The 22,076-nt window shown below is 42.9% G+C and overlaps 1 protein-coding gene across 5 annotated transcripts in view; it reads left to right on the forward strand.

Annotated features, from left to right (window-relative positions):
- Wdr7 (WD repeat domain 7) overlaps positions 1-22,076 on the forward strand; it is a 314,228-nt gene that overhangs the window by 49,362 nt on the left and 242,790 nt on the right. For all 5 annotated transcript variants that reach the window (XM_004654764.2, XM_045134797.1, XM_045134798.1 and 2 more), the window contains 2 exons: positions 2,841-3,036; positions 10,087-10,301. In XM_004654764.2, the coding sequence (XP_004654821.2) occupies positions 2,841-3,036; positions 10,087-10,301 (411 nt within the window). The remainder of the gene's footprint in view (positions 1-2,840; positions 3,037-10,086; positions 10,302-22,076) is intronic.

A 22,076-nucleotide genomic window follows, 5' to 3' on the forward strand; every position in this document is an offset into this window, starting at 1 on the left:
TAAATCATATTTAGTTGAATTTTTTCCAGATTGAGATAAAAAATAAAATGGTATTAATTCAATGATAGAATTAATCATCATAGGTGAGACAGATAGATGTTAGAGCTCTAGAATCTGTTCGTAAAGGAATTGTGCCAATTCAGTTTCTATTTGGGGAAGCTGGGGCTAGGGCAGGAAAAAAAATGAGAGTTATAAAATGTTCTCCAGTAAGTGCTTCTTTAATAATTTTGAGGACAGAAAAGAGAAAACCAAGTTAATTATGTTTTGGCAAATCTGTTAAGTGCTTTCATTTAGCAAATAGCTAAGAATTATTTATCATTACTGTGTTCATTGTTTGAATTAAAATTAATACTAAAGTAGTGCTTGAATGGTCTTTTTCCTTCTGCATTAAGTAGGCTAGACATTTACTTTGTTTATACCATTAATTTGTTTTCACACAAGCTGTAAAGGTAGCCACCAACTCAGAATTAATTAATAGAATCAAAATTAATGAGTTTTTGAAATATTGGGCCAGTTTTACTCTACAGCAGTTCTCTTTAGATGAGTTGGACCAGCATTTTCATGAAAGAAGAAAAATTAGATTTATTGTAATCTATATTTTAAAAGCAGAGAACCATCTTTTCTGCGAGTTAAGTACCTCTAATAACTATGCTTTCTTGGATTTAGTAATATTGATTCTTTTTGTTTTCATTTTTGATTATTTTGGCTATCTCAAGACTATTTCTTATTATAGTAAAACTACAGTTAACTCTTCATATTTTTTTAATCATTTACAGAGATGGTGCATAATTTTTATAAATGATCAAACACCATTTTGTGGGTAGATTAACTCATTATTGACAATAGAATAAAATCATTGTTTAAAAATATATGTTGGGGATAGAGAGACTGCTCAGTGGTTAAAGACTCTTGTTTGCATATCCTGCCACCCAGGTTTGAGTGCCTAAGGCACCCATGTAAAATTAGACCCTTCCCCCCAAAAGTGGCACATGTGTTTGGCATCCGTTTGCAGCAGCTAAAGTCCCTTGTGCATTTGTGTGTGTGCATGTGCACACACATGAACATAATAGAAAAAATTTAAAAGCTTAAAAAATGCAGATAAATATGTTAGGATAATGCACTTTGTATAAATGATATGGTAGAATTTTGGCATTTTATCATTTTTTTTTACCTTTAGAAAATTACATCCCTTATTTTATTTTTTTGTTTGTTTGTTTTTGTTTTTCAAGGTAGAGTCTCACTCTGGCCCAGGCTGACCTGCAATTAACTATGCAGTCTCAAGGTGGCCTTGAAATCATGGCAGTCCTCCTACCTCTGCCTCCCTAGTGCTGGGATTAAAGGCGTGTGCCACCACGCCCGGCCTTATTCTATTTTTTAAAGCTGGTCTGGGGAGGGGCAGATAGAGAGAATGAGCATGCCAGGTGTGTCTTACATATCCTTTTTAAAATAATTAATTTTGGGCTGGAGAGATGGCTTAGTGGTTAAGGCACTTGCCTGAAAAGCCAAAAGACCGAGGTTTAACTCCCCAAGACCCATGTAAGCCAGATATACAAGGTGGTGCATGCATCTAGAGGATTTCTTGTGCAGTGGCTGGGGGCCCTGTCACACCCATTCTCTTTCTTTCTCAAATAAATAAATATTAAAAAATAATTAATTTTTATCTATTTTTTTTGAGAGAGAGGCAGATAGAATGGGGTCTCCAGGCCCCTAACACTGCAGACAAACTCCAGATTGTTTGCACCACCTTGTGCATCTATTTGGCTTATATGGGTATGGAGGAATCTAACCTGGGTCCTTGGGCTTTGCAGGCAAGCGCCTTAACCGCTATCTCTAGCCATTTTCCAGTCTATTTTCTTTCTTTTTTTTTTTTTTTTTTTTTGTTTTTTTGATGTAGGGTCCCACTCTGGTCCAGGCTGACCTGGAATTAACTCTGTAGTCTCAGGGTGGCCTTGAACTCACGGCAATTCTCCTACCTCTGCCTCCCAAGTGCTGGGATTAAAGGCGTGCGCCACCATGCCCGGCTCCAGTCTATTTTTAAAATTATTATTATTATCTGTATAGTTTTTTGAGGTAGGGTCTCACTCTGGTCCAGGCTGACCTGGCATTCACTATGTAGTCTCAGGGTGGTCTCAAACTCATGGTGATCCTCATACCTCTGCCTCCCAAGTATTGGGATTAAAGGCGTGCGCCACCATGCCTGGCTAAAATTAATTAATTTTTATTCATTAGGTTTTTTTTTTTGAGAGGGAGGGAGGGGGAGAGAGAGAGAGAGAAACAGGTGTGCCAGGGCTTGCAGCCGCTGCAAACAAACTCCAGACGTATGTGCCTCCTTGTGCATCTGGCTTGTGTGGGTCCTGGAGAATTGAACCTGGGTGTTTTGGCTTTGCAGACAAGTACCTTAACACTAAGCCATCTCTCTATTCCCCTTTTCCAGTCTTCAATCTCAGATGCAGTTAACGTGGAAAGTGGATCTGTGATTGAACTGGTTTCTCCCTTTGTTGTGCAGAGGAAGAAATTGTTTAACACAACCTGATATTGTGGTGGGTTTTCAGTGGAAGTGAATGTCTAATGAATTTTCACTTTATTTATTTATGAGAGAGGGAGCACACATGCATATGCATCAGAGCCTCTAGCTGCTGCAAATGAACTCCAGATGCATGTGGCACCTTGTATATCTGGCTTACATGGGTCCTGGGGAATCAAACCTAGGGGTCCTTTGGCTTTGCAGGCAAGTGCCTTAGCCACTAAACCATCTCCAGCCTGTTCACTGGAGTTTTTGGAAGACTGTATGTACTTTATTTTACATTTAATCTAATGTCATGAATGTTGCTTGTTTTCAGGCAAGAGTGCAGCACTGTGTCTGCTCTGTGGCCAGTGACCATTCTGTTGGACTTCTGAGTCTGAGGGAGAAGAAGTGTATCATGCTGGCATCACGCCACCTGTTTCCCATCCAGGTGATCAAGTGGAGGCCCTCTGATGACTACCTGGTGGTGGGATGTTCTGATGGCTCTGTGTATGTCTGGCAAATGGACACTGGTAAGAATAAGTGGACAGAGACTAGAACATTAATTCTAAAAACATCTTCCATCTAAAAAAATAAAATAAAAAAGCCCAGATACATGCAAAGGTTGTTGCTTTTACTTCTCATGACTGCCTTTTCTAACTGCTGCTCGTATCATTGCCAGCAAATAAATATGCATGTGTCCATTTATTTATTTATTTATTTATTTTGGTTTTTCGAGGTAGGGTTTCACTCTAGTCCAGGCTGATCTGGAATTCACTATGTAGTCTCAGGGTGACCTCGAACTCACGGTGATTCTCCTGCCTCTGCCTCCTGACTGCTGGGATTAAAGGCGTGCGCCACCACACCCTGTTCCTTTTATTTCTTTTAGTAGGCCAAATGCTTGTAGAGCAGGTCACCAATTGTAAAGGCACTAATCGACAGTGATTCCTAAAGAACTCGTAAGATACATTGCTTGCAAGATGAAGGAACTTTTTGTGTTTCATGTTCAGAACCAATAGAAAAATATGAAGCCATCTTTTCTTTGACCAACATCAAAGCAGTGCTGGCAGGTAATTGGAGGAGGCAGATTGAGATGAAGGTTTCCCACTCTAGAGACAATATGTAAAATTGCAAGTTTCAGAAGGTCGTCCCCCCCCCCGCCCCCCCCGAGGTAGGGTCTCACTCTAGCCCAGGCTGACCTGGAATTCACTCTGTACTCTCAGGGTGGCCTTGAACTCATGGCGATCCTCCTACCTCTGCCTCCTGAGTGCTGGGATTAAAGGCATGCCACCACGGCTGGCTAGTTTGGATGGGGTTCACGAGGGTAAGGGTTTCCTAGTTAAGCTCAAGCAGTGATGAATGGCCATGCACAGGTCATGCACAGGTTAGCATGACTTCCCTGAGCACATTTAAGCATGTAACTAAGTATTTTTAGTTTGAGGGATTTTTTTAGTGTGTGTGTGTGTGTGTGTGTGTGTGTGTAAAATCATCTGTCTTCTGGCTATACATTTCCTTTTGCTAATTTTGTCCTCTTAATAAACTAAGGATACAGAGCTTGTGTTTGGCTCTGGAATCGAAATGTTTGGTTGGAATTTGGGTTCAGCAGCTTATTAGCACTGTGACCTATTACAGGTTGTCTGACTTCTTTCTGTCCCTCTGGTTTCCCATCTTGTCAAATTGGGATAACAGTACTTTGTTTTCTATTTTAAAGCATTGCAGGGAGAATAGAGTGAGATTCTGTTTCCATGTCCCTAATTCAGTACACAGAAAGTGGGTATGTATGTATGCGCTCTGTGTGCATGTGTAATGTGTGTGTGTGTGTGTGTGTGTGTGATTGTTAAGTGTGCTGCTTGTTAACTTGTTGAATTTGGAAGTATGACTTTATACTTAAAATATTTTCTGTTGGGGCTGGAGGTTTGGCAGTTAAAAAGTGGTTGCTTGCAAGATATTTATTAAGAAAATATTTCTTGCCAGGCATGGTGGTACATGCCTTTAATCCCAGCACTTGGGAGGCAGAGGTAGGAGGATTGCTGTGAGTTCAAGCTCACCCTGAGAATAAAGAGTGAATTCCAGGTCAGCCTGAGCTGGAGTGAGACCCTACCTTGAAAAACCAAAAAAAAAAAAAAAAAAAAAAAAAAAAAAAAGAGAAAATGTTTCTTTCTTTTCTTTTTTTTTTTTTTGGCCCAGGTTGACCTGGAATTCACTATGGAGTCTCAGGGTGGGCTTGAACTCACGGCGATCCTCCTACTCCTGCACCTCTGCCTCCCAAATGCTGGGATTAAAGTGTGTGCCACCACGCCTGGCTAAGATTTCTTTTTTTAAATTAATTTTTTTTATTTACAACTTCTATGATTGTAAACAATACAAAAAAAAACTATGTTTTCTTTTGGAGGTTGGGAATGTAGATCAGTGAGAAGCCTTTAGGTTTGGTCCTTAGCACTGGGTTAAAAAAAAAAAAAATCACAAAACAAAAAGGAAGAAACATTTTCCTTGGGAATTAGTAATAATGACATTTGTAACATGCCATATCAAAATACTACAAATATAATTAGTTATTTGACCATCTTAAACTGAAAAGTATATTGAAAATTTAAACAGGATTTGTTGAAACTAAGTATGATAAAGAAAGTTGATGTCAGCTGGGCGTGGTGGCGCACACCTTTAATCCCAGCACTGGGGAGGCAAAGGTAGAAGGATTGCCGTGAGTTCAAGGCTACCCTGAGACTCCATAGTGAATTCCAGGTCAGCCTGGGCTAGAGTGAGACCCTACCTCGAAACCCCCCTCCCCAGAAAAAGATGATGTCACTTTTCTTGAAATTTTTCAGTTACTTAAATATATGATATTTGAATATTTCATGTACTTTAAACATATTTGTGTTGAATAATGGAGATTAAATTTGAAATGTTTTACAAATGGCACTTTACTGAAAAGCAAAGTAACTTTCCCAGAAATTTTTCTAAAAGGAGACAAGAAGTATCCAGTCACTGTAGAGGTGTCATTGTAGTGTTTGCATAGTCAAACCTAGTTTGCATGAAACATTCCGTAATGCTGAATTTGTGTGGCTATCTTATGAACATGGTGGCTTGGAGATGCAGGCAGTGAATATTACTTGTAAATCAAGACATAAATAGAGAAACTAAATTATTTGAGATTTTAACCATAGTGGAAATCTATGTTGTTTTTCTCTCCTTGCTGTTCAAGCTATAGCTAGTGATGTATAAAGGTCTTGGGGGAATTGGTGCAGTACATCCTGGAGGTATCAGCAGTCTTTATTTATTACATTTATTTATTAAATAATTAAAAAATGAAGTTAGATAAATCAGATTCAGCTTCATTTTGATGTATGAAGTATATTTAAATTCTGAGGAGATATATATACTCTGTCCATGCGCTAGTGTTTGGGAATGTACTTTCACAAATGAAACCATACTAAGCCTGCTCAAGTGTGTTGGATAGTTTTCTGTTCTCTTAAAAATAAGTTCTCCTAGAGTGAGACCCTACCTCGAAAAACAAAAACAAACAACAACAACAACAAGTTCTCCTAGCCAGGCGTGGTGGGGCGCACACCTTTAATCCCAGCACTCAGGAGGCAGAGGTAGGAGGATCACCATGAGTTCGAGGCCACCCTGAGACTACAGAGTGAATTTCAGGTCAGCCTGGGCTAGAGTGAGTTCCTACCTCGAAAAAAAAACAAAGAAAAAAAGGGGTGGGGGGAGAGAGCTACAACAAAATGACCCATGACTGCATACAAGAAAGACATCTGGAGTATTTCTTTTTTCTTTTTTTTTTTTGAGGTAAGGTCTCACTCTAGCCCAGGCTGACCTGGAATTCACTCTGTAGTCTCAGGGTGGCCTTGAACTTCTGGTGATCCAACATGTGCCACTATGCCCAGCTTATCTCCCATTTTAAATAAGTAGCTTTTTTTTTTCTTTTTATTTCCTAATGAAATGAAGCTAGGAATGTAAAATTTACCTGGAGAACTCTGAGTCCATGGTCTCTTGACTTTCATGGTGATATTTTCATTAGCTGCACTTGCAGTGTAGCAAAGATGAAGAGGCTGTGGAGACTGTTCTTCCATGTGTCTAGATGGTTGGTTCAATAGGGAAACACTGGCAACAAGATGGCCAAGCATCCCCATACTCCACTGTCTTTTAACTGAGCCATAATGCCAGAAAATCCCTCCCAAAACCATAATGACACAGAATAAACATTCACACTACAAAAGATAGCATTAGGTATAGCAAAGAAATATTTAACCAATACAAGATTTAAAACAGTCTGGGCAAACATGAAACTTTGTAGCTTCAAGTCCAATAACTCTAGCCAGTGACAAGTCTCCAAGTCTGATAATTCTAACCAACAAGTCTCTGGAGTTCCAAATCCGCCCCTCCAGCTAGGCTGCTCACAGTCCTGGAAAACTTCATCCAGGGATGGCAGCTCTCCTTGGCAGCTATTCTCATGCCCCCATGGGGTCTCCATGCAGGCATCCAGCAAACCTGCTTCACATTGCCCATGGCCATTTCAAAAACACAAGACTGTGTTGCAAACTCAATGACCCTCTCTTTTCTGCATTTCTTATACTCCACAATACCAGGTAGGGTGCCAATTTGTTAATCCCAGGGGGAATAAAGCAGACTTTGAAGAACTGGACACTCCTTGAGCACTCAGGTCCCTTCAAAAGAGTCTGCATTCTCTTATTGCCCCATTGCAGGTCAGCTGGCCCAATCTCAAAGGTTGTGATCTTTCAATTGCAGCTGAACGGGCAGCAGCAGTTCACCCCAAAATTTTTCTTTCTGTGCCATACCCCTCTACTCACACTAGTTCATTTCTACACAAAGCAACCCTGCACAGCTTCTCAGGACACAGGCATAGCAGTAAGCTTTTCACACAAACTGCTAGTCTAGTCCAAGCAAAAAGCTCTTTCTCATCCTCATAAGCCAAACCTCACAATCCATAGTTTTTAGTGCATTCAGGTCTTTCAACTCTGACCAGAATAGTCCATCATGTTGTACTTACAGCCCTGCAAGGCATCTCTTAGGACAAGGCTTCAAATCCTTCCACATTCCTCTTGAAAAATCAGATCCAAAAGGCCAAAGCCACACAGTCAGGTGTCTAGCAGCAAACTCAGTACCACTTTACTTTTGCAGTCAAGTTCGCATTGCTGGTAGAAATCACCCAACCAAGAGCAGCTTGTGGGAAAAAGAGGTTTATTTTGACTTACAGGCTCGACGGGAAGCTCCACGATGGCAGGGGAAAATAATAGCATGAGCAGAGGGTGAACATCACCCCCTGTCCAATATAAGGTAGACAATAGGAACAGGAGAGTGTGCCCAACACTGGCAAGGGGAAGCTGGCAATAATACCCCTAAGCCTGCCCCCAACAATACACTGCCTCCTGGCGGTGTTAATTCCCACATCTCCATCAGCTGGGAATCTAGCGTTCAGATCACCTAAGTTTATGGGGAACACCTGAATCCAACCTCCACCCTGAGTATCTGAAATAAGTGGTAGTTCATGCTGTTACCGTTTGAATTTTATTATTGACGTTGATGTCTTTCATATGATTCTTACCCATTTGTATTTCTTTTTAGCTTTTTGTTTATTTTTATTTATTTATTTGAGAGTGACAGACAGAGAAAGAGGCAGAGAGAGAGAATGGGTGTGTGGGCTTCCAGGCACTGCAGACAAACTCCAGACGCTTGTGCCCCCTTGTGTATCTGGCTTATGTGGGTCCTAGGGAGTCAAGCCTCAAACCGGGGTTCTTAGGCTTCACAGGCAAGTACTTAACCACTAGGCCATCTCTCCAGTCCCCCATTTGTATTTCTTTTAAAAAATGTTTCAAGCCAGGCATGGTGGTGAACGCCATTAATCCCAGCACTCAGGAGGCAGAGGTAGGAGATTCACCATGAGTTTGAGGCCACCCTGAGACTACATAGTGAATTCCAGGTCAACCTGAGCTAGAGTAAATTCCTACCTCAAAAAAAAAAAAAAGTTTCATATTCTTTCAAATGTGTTGGCTGTTCTTATAGATTCGTAAGAACTCTTGTGTTTTTTTTTTAATTTTGTTATCTTTATTTATTTGAGAGCAACAGAGAAAGAGGCAGAGAGAGAGAGAGAGAAAGAGAAAGAGAAAGAGAAAGAGAAAGAGAAAGAGAAAGAGAAAGAGAAAGAGAGACAGACAGACAGATGGGACACACCAGGGCCTCCAGCCCCTGGAAACAAATTCCAGATGCATGCTTCATCTTGTGCATTTGGCTTAAGTGTGTACTGGGGAATCGAGCTTCATAGGCAAGCGCTTAACTTCTAAGCCATCTCCAGCCCAAGAACTTCTCTTTTAGAGCTGTTTAAGTATCCAATTAGCCGACAAATAGTTACCTGGTGCTTCCTGTATGCTAGAAGCTGTTCAGTGTGCCAAGCATTCTATGGTGAATAAAACACTCTAGCTTTTGGGTAGTTAACAGTTTTACGTTTGTAGAGGAATGTCAAAAACATTAAGCATACAATATGTTAGTTAGCTTTTAGTGTGATGGAGAAAATAAAGCGGAAAGAAAGAAATTAGTAACATGAAGAGAGAGGTGTGAAAGATCTTGATAAAGGAGAAGGCATTGAGTGCCACATTGTGCTAGAGGAAATCTGTGCTCTATCTCAGACAGGAAGCACACAAAGATGGATGCAGGGAAGGACAAGTGAAGGTGCTTGGAAGTGGCTGAAAGTAGAAATGATACTTCAGAAACCTGTGGGTGGTGAGAGGAAGGTTTAAGAAGTTTGCCCCATGTAGCATGCTGGTAGAGCATGTGTGAAATAAGATTCAAGTTAATGGGCAGGAGAGATAGCTTAGCAGTTAAAGTACTTGCCTACAAAGTCAAAGGACCCAGGTTCAATTCCCTGGGACCCATGTAAACCAGATGCACAAGGTGGTACGTGCATCTGGAGTTCGCTTACAGTGGCTGGAGGCCCTGGCGCACTCATTCTCTCTTTCTCTTCCTTCCTCTTTCCCTCTCAAATAAAAATTTAAAAAATCGTTCAACAAAAAAAGAAGGTTGCTGCATGTAGCACACTGACAGAGCATGTAGGGAGCACTGCGTCTGACCCTCCACATGGACAAAATTATTTTGAAGAATAAATGGAGAAGATAAGCATGTTTTCTTCCTGTCTTGTAAAGATTTCCTGCAGATATGAAAGCTTCAGAAATTGTTGGTGGGGAAAAATGAACACATTTTAGTCAAGTTGTTTTGTTTTAATATTGATGCACAATTCCAAGAAATGTGAGATAACTAATTTGATGTTTGTAACAGTGTGGAAGTTTCAGGGTAGTCATGGAACCCACATGGGAACCCAGAGGGGAACGGCTTGAAGGAGTTTGTTAAAATCCGGGCTCTGAATTGGACTTTGTTGGGAAGTTGTGTGAGGGTCTTCCTGGAGAGGAATGGCTATGGACACATGAAAGATGATTATAGAAAGGAAGCACACAGCAGTGTTAGTCCTGACACCACATGTCCCAGCCGTGACAGATTGTTTCCTGTGTGAGTCTCTTTGGAAGTGTGTGGCACTGTGCAGTATATGTGGTGTGCTCTCCCTGCAGGTGCCCTGGACCGCTGTGTGATGGGGATCACAGCTGTCGAAATCCTCAGTGCTTGTGACGAGGCGGTGCCTGCTGCCGTGGATTCGCTGAGCCACCCAGCAGTCAATCTGAAACAAGCTATGACCAGACGTAGTCTTGCTGCCCTTAAAAATATGGCCCACCAGAAGCTGCAGACCCTTGCAACGAACCTCTTGGCTTCTGAGGCATCTGACAAGGTGAGCTTTGTGTGTGCTTCTTGGTGCATTCTATTTAGTGACATAGCTTTGGTGTGTCTCAGTAAGTTTTGAGAGGTGACACAAATGGATAAGCCTCTGTTTGCTTTTTGTTGTTATTGTTTTTCGAGGTAGGGCCTTTTTTCCCCCTCAATTTTTATTAACATTTTCCATGATTATAAAAAGTATCCCATGGTAATACCCTCCCCCGCCTTTCCCCTTTGAAATTCCATTCTCCATCATATCCCCTCCCATCTCAATCAGTCTCTCTTTTATTTTGATGTCATCATCTTTCCCTCCTCTTATGATGGCCTTGTGTAGGTAGTGTCAGGCACAGTGAGGTCATGGATATGCAGGCCATTTTGTGTCTGGGGGAGCATGTTGTAAGGAGTCCTACCCTTCCTTTGGCTCTAACATTTTTTTCTGCCACCTCTTCTGCATTAGACCCTGAGCCTTGGAAGGTGTGATCAAGATGTTACTCAGTACTCCAGTCACTTCTTTCCATCACTTTGATACCTTTTGAGTCATCACAAGGTCACTACCATCTGAAAAGAGAAGATTCTCTACCCAAAGAGAGAGTAGTGTTAATATAAGCATATAAATATTAAGAGAAGTGCTTACTGGGCAGTTTGATAAGCATAGTATATACATTTTTCCAGACATCAGCAGATGTTACACCCCCAGGGCTCATGACTACCCCTGTTTTAAGTTTTCAGTATCAGGGATGTATTCCCCCCCCCCCATGGATTGGAGGGCAGATGGTTTCCACCATGACAGATGTGCCACTATTGCGCCCAGTATTGGGCATTTTCATAAAGTATTATTTTTTTAACCATTGAAATATTTAAAAATATTTTAAAATTACTTTAACTGAGATAAATGATGTCAGTGTCTGCTATTAAAGCAAGCACTGTATATATGATCTGTCATTTGACATTTTGCCTAAAGATTATGTGCTAGCCCCAGAGGAAAAAAATAGATATACTTAAAATATCTGTAATTATCATATGGCTTTCTTTTTTGGTTTTTCGAGGTAGGGTCTCCACTCTAGCCCAGGCTGACCTGGAATTCACTATGGAGTCTCAGGATGGCCTCGAACTCATGGCAATCCTCCTACCTCTGCCTCCCAAGTGCTGGGATTAAAGGTGTGTACCACCATGCCTGGCTCATGGCATTTATTTTAAGTTGACATGTCCTTTGAGTAGCGTTAAGCCTTTAGAAGGGTTGAAGGATGTATTTGAGAGCAGGAATTGCAGAAGTAGTGCAGTGTTTTGTTTTTGTCCTGCTGATTTAAGCTCAATCGCATCTCTGTTTTTGGTGTGTATAACTGTGTGTGTGTACAAGTGTGGGTATGGAAGAAGACAGAGGACAAGCTTGGGGCACTGTTTCTTACCCTGGCTCTTGTGTGGAGGTCTCTCATTGTTTGCTAATTCAAATACCAGGCTAGCTGGCCTGTGAGTTAGAATTCTCCTGTCTCACCCCCACTGCATTGCAGTGGGCAGGTTGGCAGCATAGACATGCGCCCTGCTTCAGCCTGGCTTCTTGAGGCTCTCTGTCAACTTGTGGAGCAAGTGCTTTTAACTCCTTTGGCTCCCATTCTCCCCCCTATCCCCCATTTGTTCTTTTGGACTTTGGTTATTTCAAGACAGGGTCTCCCTCTAGCCTAGTCTGACCTGGAACTCACTCTGTACAGTTCTTCTACCTCTGCCTCTCATATGCTGGGATTTTCACCCATTTTTTTTAACTGGTATTTATGTATTCATTTATTTTGGAGACAGAGAGAATGGGCACATTTGCAGGGCTCCCAGCCACTGCAAACAAATTCCAGACACATGTGCCACCTTGTGCATCTAGCTTACATGGGTCCTTAGACTTCACATGTACTTAACATAGGTTAAGGCTTAGCCTTTAACTGCTAAGCCATCTCTCCAGCCCCACCCCTGGCTTTGCTAACTGACACAGTCAAGTCATGACTGACCCCTTCCCTGAGCAGAACTTTGTCCCTTTGAAAACCACAGCATTCTGGCTCATTAATTGATTGCTTCTCTTGAGTTTTGAAGAGAGGTGCCACTTTTTGGTTTGTGGTGTTGGTGTTCTGCCCTGTGAATAGAACTTTGTCTCTGGAGGTGCATAAAAACCTGGAGCCCATCAATGCCAGCATTCTATCTAATTCATGGCTTGCAATTCTCATTCCATCGGCACAGTGTTTTCATTCTCTTGATTTTTCTTTTAATGGTCTGATGTTTCCAAATAGTGAATGGGCTGAAAGGCTTCCTACATAGTGACCATCATGCATTAGCGAGCACCAGTAACGTGGGAAACTGTAGTGTTCCAGGGATCCACATCCTCTAGTAATTGGCAGTGATATCACACTTTGATCAGTCCTTCTTTCCCTGAGATGTCAGTGTTTTATCTGCTCTCCTGTATACTTCATAAATGGATTGTGGAAGCCTTCTGAGTTTCCCTCTGCACTTCAGTCCCATGCCTTAAAGTCTGAGGAGAAATCACAGCTTTAATGCATTTGTGTGCTTGTCATTTCTTGCAAGGAGCTGCATGTTTGAGCCAGACAGTAAGCGTTCAGAGCACATTGTGTTACTATGTCATGCTTACATGATTTTAATTTTGAGCAAATGTGTAAAACAAAATATTTAAGAGCATTTATGCATGTTTTTTTTAAATGATATCCCCTAGAAACAAAAATTTAGAAAAATGACTACATAGCTGGAAAATTAAAGAAAAATCAGTGGTACAGTAACATTTGTGAATGGCTTTTGTAAGTGGTCATGGTCCATTATGTGATTTTTACAATCTTGTTTGTCCCTGTTTTAATAGTGCATTTTATAGGGCAATTAGTGATAAAAGCAGCAGATATCAGAGACACTACACTTATGTATTGTAAAATATATTGCTTGCGAGCCTCCTCGGTCCTGTAACACTGGTAATTGTTGCCTGGCCTACACGGAAAACGATTACAGAAGGGGAAAGGCTTAGGAAGCCGAGGCTGCAGGAGGATAATCACTTTATGAAAAATGTATGTGGGCTGACCCATTAGGGATTTCTCTCTAACTATTTTCTCATGTTGAATTTGAGGCTTCCTTGGAGGGGAATGTTTAAAGTGCTGTCCTGTAGATGGCTTTCTAAACTCGAGAGAAATAAATCCACCTAAAGCTTAAAAAACCCACAAAAACTGTTACTAAGAGCTCTTTGGTCATGCCAGATTCTCTAGGATCTAGCCTACTAAATTTTATTTTTATTTGGATGTACTACTAGAAAATTAAGTTTATATTGAGATACTTTGTAGAAAAAGTCCTGCATTTGCCTTGTGGAATAGTGTTAGCTTTCAGGACTTCTTTGGCAGTAACAGAACTTTATCATTATGTTAATTATAATGAGCATGCAAATTTTTTTAATCAAGGATGGCACCAACACTCAGGAGGCAGTGGTAGGAAAATCACTGTAAGTTTGATGTCAACCTGGGCTACAGAGTGAGTTCCTGCTCACCCTGGGCTGGAATGAGACTTTGTCTTGAAAACAAACAAACAAACAAGCAACAGCAAAATTTATGGGCTGGTGAGATGGCTTAGTGGTTAAAGGCTCTAGCTTGCAAAGCCTGATGGCCTGGGTTTGACTCCCCAGTACCCACATAAAGCCAGATGCTCAAAGTGGCGCATGTGTCTGGAGTTTGTTTGTAGGGGCATGATACCAATGTACCCATGTTCTCTCTTTCTCTCTAAATAACTAAAAAACAAACTTAATAAAGAATGGAGAATTGACTCTTATCGAGTAACATATTATTTATTACTTGTTGAATCTTTGCAAGGCTATGCATATTGGAATTCTGTGTATTTCTCTTTTTTTAATTTTTATTTATTTATTTTCTTTTTTTTTAAATTTTAAAATTTTTATTAACATTTTCCATGATTATAAAAAAATATCCCATGGTAATTCCCTCCCTCCCCACCCCCACACTTTCCCCTTTGAAATTCCATTCTCCATCATTTTACCTCCCCATTACGTATTTCTCTTAAGATGTGTATTATGTTTTCCCTTATTATAACAATTGCACGTAATTGTTCTTACCAAAGTCCAGTCTTTCTGAGGATGGGCAGGGGTTGTGACATCTGTGTGTTTTGCTTGTGATATTTAGTAGCAGCTGTACAGTCAATGTGTGCTGAGCTGATGGTCTGTAACAGAGTACAGTTAGTGTGTGCTGAGCTGACTGTAATGGAGTACAGTCAATGTGTGCTGAGCTGACTGTCTGTAACGGAGTGCAGTCAGTGTGTGCTGAGCTGACTGTAATGGAGTGCAGTCAGTGTGTGCTGAGCTGACAGTCTGTAATGGAGTGCAGTCAACGTGTGCTGAGCTGACTGTAATGGAGTGCAGTCAACGTGTGCTGAGCTGACAGTCTGTAACGGAGTGCAGTCAACGTGTGCTGAGCTGACTGTAATGGAGTGCAGTCAGTGTGTGCTGAGCTGACTGTAATGGAGTGCAGTCAACGTGTGCTGAGCTGACAGTCTGTAATGGAGTGCAGTCAACGTGTGCTGAGCTGACTGTAATGGAGTGCAGTCAGTGTGTGCTGAGCTGACTGTAATGGAATGCAGTCAACGTGTGCTGAGCTGACTGTAACGAAGTGCAGTCAGTGTGTGCTGAGCTGACTGTAACGGAGTGCAGTCAGTGTGTGCTGAGCTGACTGTAATGGAGTGCAGTCAGTGTGTGCTGAGCTGACTGTAACGGAGTGCAATCAGTGTGTGCTGAGCTGACTGTCTGTAACGAAGTGCAGTCAGTCAACGTGTGTTTAGTTGACTTCTACTCTCTGCTGTGTTTTACAAAACAAAAACAAAGCTTTTGTGTGCATGGGAATGTGTGTGAGTGTGTGTGTATGGAGGTTGATGCCAACCTGAAGTGTTAGTCCTCACTTTTACCTCTACATACTCCAGGCTAGTGTGCACCTGGCTTCTGGGGATTCTCCTGTCTCTGCCTCCCTGCTCACCGTAGGTGTGGTGGGTTTACAGACAGGTGCTGTTACGTCTGGTTTTATGTAAACTCTAGGGATCCTGACTCAGGTCGTCATACTTGTGCAGCAAGTGTTTATTCACAGAGCCATCTGCTCAGACTTCCTGTGGTTTAATCAAAAAGATTATCTATGTCTAACTCATTCTCCTTTCTTGGTGCTGCAGGGCTGTCCATGTTCTGTTCCATGTTGGAATTACTTCAACCTTGTCCCCTCCTTATCCCAGCTCCTCTTAACCATGACCATGAGCTTGGCAGCAGTGCTGTTGGATTGTGTGGTAGGGAGGTGTGTGTGAGTAGAGGATCACATTCTATTCTATAGCATTTTAAGCAGCGTTGTCCTCCGTTCCTTAGTCATGCTGTCATATGTCTTCAGACATTGACAAAATTGCCTCCTCTCCAAAACCCAGTACTCTGGAGGAACAGGTAGAAATGACAGAACCTGCCAGGCGTGGTGGTGCATGCCTTTAATCCCAGCACTAGGGAGGCAGAGGTGGGAGGATTTACATGAGCTTGAGGCCACCCTGACACCCTGAGACTACATAGTGAATTCCAGGTCAGCCTGGGCTAGACTGAGACACTACCTCAAAGGAAAAAAAAAAAAAAAAAAAGAAATGACAGAAACCCTGTGTCTGGTTTCCTGTTCCTCTCTTCCTCTGCTACTTTCATCTTTGTCTTTAGTGTGTCCCTAACCCTTAGTACCTTTTTCCTCCTCTGGCAGAAGGAGCTCATACATTCTCTCTGCTCATATCTTCCTCTTCAAACCTTTCAAAAGACACTTTCCATTTTGCATAGGGACTTAGAAATGTATATGTGTGTCTTCCCTCTCAGGTATTGAGCTTCCTAAAGATAGGCATCATGTTTCTCTACTTTCGTTTTAGCGTTGGTGTTTTATAACTGTCACGCTGTAGTATAACTACACATGTACTGACACATTACACAGTGCCTACTGTGAAGCATGGTGAGTGCTCGGGAGGTTCAGGGAGAAGTAGTGTGGAGGGTTAGATCTGCAGGTGCTGTGAAAGCACGTGCTCGCAGTGGGAGCTTCACTCTGCAGAGCCTGAGCTGAGTCGTTTGGAAAGGAGGTTCTGTCAAAGAAGTGTTATTGTGTCTGGCCACTGTGGGACGCACACCAGTGCTGATGCGGGAGTTGGTGGTGAGAGGTCATGGGGTTTGGAAACAGGTCCAAAGTGAGGGACTTGCTTGCAACCTGTTGTACACTTGGACATGCAAGTGTCTACATATGAGTGTGGGAAGATTGTGACTTTTAAGATTGTTTCAGAGACACAAGCTCACTGGTGGAGCTCAAGCCCAGCTGCAGGAAGGCAGCTGGGATATGCAAGCTTGGAAGATGATGGGAACAAACTACCTCTGAGAACAAGGTGACACAGTGACAAGCTAGAGCAGGGACAAGGTAGTTTTGTGATTTCTCTGAATAATGGCTGGAGTGCCTAACCTGCCTTTGGCTGCAGTTCATATTATTTGGGGTACAGGCTGTTACCAGATTTCTCCAGATACCCTACCTCCCTCATTCTCACTGCAGTTAGGTACATCAGTTATGACAGCCTCAGCTCTGGAGGCTGCAAGCAGTGAGACTGAGCAACGACTGGCGCGCTCTTTGTGAAGGCTGTGTGGGCATCCCTGGCACCGCCACTTACTGCTTTAGAGGTGTGAGAGCAGCCGCAGGCAACATGCCGCAGACAGGCAAGAGTGACGCTGCCAGCCAAGCTGCAGCTGGAAGCAGAGCCAGAGGGCCGGTGGCAGGGGCAGGTGCTAGGCTTGGTTTGGCTCATGGGCCATGTTACTACTCTCAGCATTGGAAGATGACATTATCGACTTCAGAGTGTGGGTGCCATTCCCACATGCTGATCCCGCATGCCAGGGCCTTTGCTTTGTGTTTGGACAGCAGTTAAAGGAGGAGTTAAGAGCCTGGGTTCTGGCGGCAGGCTTTTCTGTGCTCAAATTGAATTTCTACAGCTTAATAATAACTCCCAAGTGCTGGGATTAAAGGTGAGGTAGAGGTAGGGGGATCTTTGTGAGCTCAAGTCTCGTATGGGACTAGAGTGAGTTCCAGGTCAGCCTGGGCTACAGTGATACCCTGTCTCAAAACAAGCCAAAAACAACAAACAAACAAAAACAAACCACTAACCCACTAACTTTCTGGGTGTGGCTGACTTTGGGAAAGTTACCTCCACTGCCTTTTGCCACTTTTGAAATAAAACAAAAATCCAAACTTTTTTTGTTTTTGGTAATTTTTATTTTATTTTATTTATTTGAGAGAGATAGAAAGAGGCAGATAGAGAGAAAGATTGGACTTGCCAGGACCTCCAGCCACTGTAAATGAACTCCAGAAGCATGTGCCATTTTGTGCATCTGACTACGTCGGTCCTGGGGCATTGAACCTGAGTCCTTAGGTTTCATAGGCAGGCACCTTAATCACTAAGCTATTTCTCTAGCCCTTCTGTAATATTTGTTAAATATTTAATATATTTAATTTATTTGAGAGAAAGAGAGAGAATGGGCGTGCCAGGGCCTGTAGCTACTGTAGATGCACTCCAGACACATGCGCCACCTTGTGCATCTGGTATATGTGAGTTCTGGGGAATCGAACTTGGGTCCTTAGGCTTTGCTGGCAAGCACCTTAACCACTAAGCCATCTCTCCAGTCCTTAAGCTTTGTTGTTTTGAGACAAGGTCTCACTCTTACCCAGGCTGACCTGGAAGTCTTCTCTGTAACCCAGGCTGGCCTTCACTCATAGGGGTCTTCCTACCTCAGCCACCAAAGTGCTGATATTAAAGGCATGTACTACCATGCCCAGCTTCCAACTTTCTCTCTGTAGTTTTACTTACTTATTAGAAGGAAAGGGGACTGGGATGTACATGCCAGAGCATCTTGCCACTGCAGACAAACTCCAGACACTTGTGCCACTTTGTGCATCTGGCTTTACATGGGTACTGGGGAGTCCAGTGGGCTGTGGAAGCAAACACCCATAACCACTGAGCCATCCACCCTGCCCTGGCATCAACATTTTTATTGACATCTTTCATTCATATACATAATGTATTTTGATCATAATCCTGTCATATTATCTCCATTTATCCCCCTTCCCATCTTCCTTCTTTTTATCTGAACCCACTCTAGCCAAATCATCCCTCTTCTGTTTTGATGTCTGTTTTATTCTCCTCCTCCATCGCCCATGTGTCTTGTTGATGGACCCAGTGTTGCACAGGAGTACCATGAGGATGGTGCTGTGAGGCCATGGAGCAGCGACTGCTTCATGTCCCGACAGCGGTGTCCCAAAGCTCTCCTCCCCATCCTCCGGTTCTCTGTGATGAGTTTTCTTGGACACCCAGACAGCGGTGTCCCAAAGCTCTCCTCCCCATCCTCCGGTTCTCTGTGATGAGTTTTCTTGGACACCCAGACAGCGGTGTCCCAAAGCTCTCCTCCCCATCTTCCGGTTCTCTCTGATGAGTTTTTTTGGACACCCAGACAGCGGTGTCCTGAAGCTCTCTTCCCCGTCCTCCAGTAATCTCTGTGATGAGTTTTCTTGGACCCCAGACAGTGGTGTCCTGAAGCTCTCCTCCCCGTCTTCCAGTTCTCTGTGATGAGTTTTCTTGGACCCCAGACAGTGGTGTCCTGAAGCTCTCCTCCCCGTCTTCCAGTTCTCTGTGATGAGTTTTCTTGGACACCCAGACAGCGGTGTCCTGAAGCTCTCCTCCCCGTCCTCCAGTAATCTCTGATGAGTTTTCTTGGACACCCAGACAGCGGTGTCCTGAAGCTCTCCTCCCCGTCCTCCAGTAATCTCTGATGAGTTTTCTTGGATAGCCAGACAGCGGTGTCCTGAAGCTTTCCTCTCCATCCTCCGGTTCTCTGTGATGAGTTTTCTTGGACACCCAGACAGCGGTGTCCTGAAGCTCTCCTCCCCGTCCTCTGCTTCTCTCTGATGAGTTTTCTTGGACATCCAGACAGCAGTGTCCCGAAGCTCTCCTCCCCGTCCTCTGGTTCTCTGTGATGAGTTTTCTTGGACCCCAGACAGCGGTGTCCAGAAACTCTCCTCCCCGTCCTCCGGTTCTCTCTGATGAGTTTTCTTGGACACCCAGACAGCGGTGTCCTGAAGCTCTCCTCCCCCTCCTCCGGTTCTCTCTGATGAGTTTTCTTGGACACCCAGACAGCGGTGTCCAGAAGCTCTCCTCCCCGTCCTCCGGTTCTCTGTGATGAGTTTTCTTGGACACCCAGACAGCGGTGTCCTGAAGCTCTCCTCCCCGTCCTCCGGTTCTCTCTGATGAGTTTTCTTGGACACCCAGACAGCGGTGTCCTGAAGCTCTCCTCCCCGTCCTCCGGTTCTCTGTGATGAGTTTTCTTGGACACCCAGACAGCGGTGTCCTGAAGCTCTCCTCCCCGTCCTCCGGTTCTCTCTGATGAGTTTTCTTGGACCCCCAGACAGTGGTGTCCAGATGCTCTCCTTCCCGTTCTCTGGTTCTCTCTGATGAGTTTACTTGGACACCCAGACAGCGGTGTCCAGATGCTCTCCTCCCCGTCCTCCGGTTCTCTGTGATGAGTTTTCTTGGACACCCAGACAGCAGTATCCCGAAGCTCTCCTCCCTGTCCTCTGGTTCTCTGTGATGAGTTTTCTTGGACCCCAGACAGTGGTGTCCAGAAGCTCTCCTCCCCCTCCTCTGGTTCTCTGTGATGAGTTTTCTTGGACACTGGCTCTTGGACAGAGCTGCAGTTGGCCTCTTTGGGTCAAGTAGGTTTTCCTCTTTGATGCTGTGAAGTCCTTAACTTCTTAAGCTCCACCCCTTTGTATCTGGGGCATTGTTTTGCTATACCAATTAGAATCTATAAATGACAAGGTTGAGGAAATAGAAAAATGACTAGAATTTCTCTCTTACCTTACATTTCTCTCCCTGTCATCTAATTAGTCAAAGCCCTGGGGGGAAAATGAATGGGCTGTATTTGCAAAGGTCAGTACCTTTGTATTCTGTGTAATGAGGTGAGAGAAGGGGACTAAAAACATTGCAGGTTTTGCTTTAAAAACTCCTTGTAAAAGAGCATTGTTCTGGTTGCACTGACCTGATGATCCTGGTGAAAAGGGCGCTGCCAGTCCAGACATGGACAGGCCCAGCATTGGTGCATCCGGGCCGCAGGCCTTGGCTGGTGAGCTGCTCCTGTTCACACAGAATTCTTCAAAGGATGACCTTTGAAGGGTCACTACACTCAGCTAACATTTGTAAGTATACATACATTTAGTTAACATTCTTCCTCAACCTTCAACAGACACTTTGATGAAAATTATGGATATGTGGATTGTATGTCATACGTTTCTAAGTGTACATACATTATTTTGGGTTGTTGCAAATGGTGACTAGGGACATTTTTACATTAGGCTACTTGTTGTCTAATATTTAGTAAATAAAGAATCTTATCGAAGACTTTAAGAGAAGAAATGTATTTCTTCAGTCACATAAAGAAAACATTGGTCCCTTTCCATTTTATGAGAACTACTGAAAGATAGTCTAAGTGATATCCCAAGAACATGGTGGTTGTGCTCGTCAGACATGCAAGACTGCTGTGAGCTATGGGGATTGTTTGCTGTTGAGATACTTAAACACAGTCTTGTCCGTCTTTGACTTCACATATAGGATACATTGGAAGAATAATGTTCTGTGGGCCATAATAATTATTCTTAAAATTTCACTTGTTTGTAGGAATGGTTCCATTTCTGAAATATGAACAGGCATCAGAATTTTTCTCTTCTATTATTGGCTTATTCTAGCCTTTAAAAAAGTTATTGATTTATTTAAGGGGGTGGGGAGGGAGAGGGGGAATGATTGGGTATGCCATGGCCTTCAGACACTTCAAATGAATTCCAGATGCATGTGCCTTTGTGCATCTGGCTTACATGGGTCCTGGAGAACTGAATCTGGTCCTTTGGCTTTGCAGGCAAGTGCTGTATCCGCTCAGCCATCTCTCCAGCCCCCATTCTAGCCTTTTAAGGAGCTATCAAATCTAATCATCTTTTCTGATGACTCCGAATGAACATTGGTTTGTTATATGTAATTTAGCTGTAAAGAAAACACTGTGTACACGACTTCTTTCTTGTTTTCCCGTGGGTGCTGGGTAGTTCTCTAAACACTTTCTCCTTTCTGCCAGTCTTCTGGCTATGTGGCTGCTGCAAGTCTCTCTCTCTCACTCTTATTGCTTTTTGGTTGAATTGATAGATTTGGGCTTAAATCTATTTCTTAACATATGAGGTCCTTCCTTCTTTCCTCCTCCCTCTTCTCCTCTCCTCTCTCTCTCTCTTTCTCTTTCTCCCTTTCTCTTCCCTCCCTCCTTCCCTTCTTCCCTCCCTCCCTCCCTATACTGCACATAGGACCCAGTACTTTAGGCAGTCTGTACAAGTACTTTGCCACTTGGAGTTCATTTAGTTTATCTATTTTTATACTTGCCCTTTCCTTTTTATATCTCCTTTTCAGATTAAAAAAGTGTTTTAAAATTTCATCCCCCACCCCATTTATGCCCATCATAGATTGTTAGTGGTCTTTGTGCCCTAGAGATGATAATAGGCGTCTTTTGTCAACTTCTATCAAAAGCAGGTTACTATTGGTATAATTCCTCTGGTGCCACTGGGCCTTAGAACAGTATAACTTACTTGTTCTATTCTTTGTACATGTTAGTTGTCAGTCTACATATACTTAAAATGCAACAACAGCGTGATTATTGGTTCATTCAACATTTAATATTTATCCTCATGCTTTTTCATCTTTA

Source organism: Jaculus jaculus, chromosome 15 (assembly GCF_020740685.1).
Source record: "Jaculus jaculus isolate mJacJac1 chromosome 15, mJacJac1.mat.Y.cur, whole genome shotgun sequence".
Taxonomy (NCBI): domain Eukaryota; kingdom Metazoa; phylum Chordata; class Mammalia; order Rodentia; family Dipodidae; genus Jaculus; species Jaculus jaculus.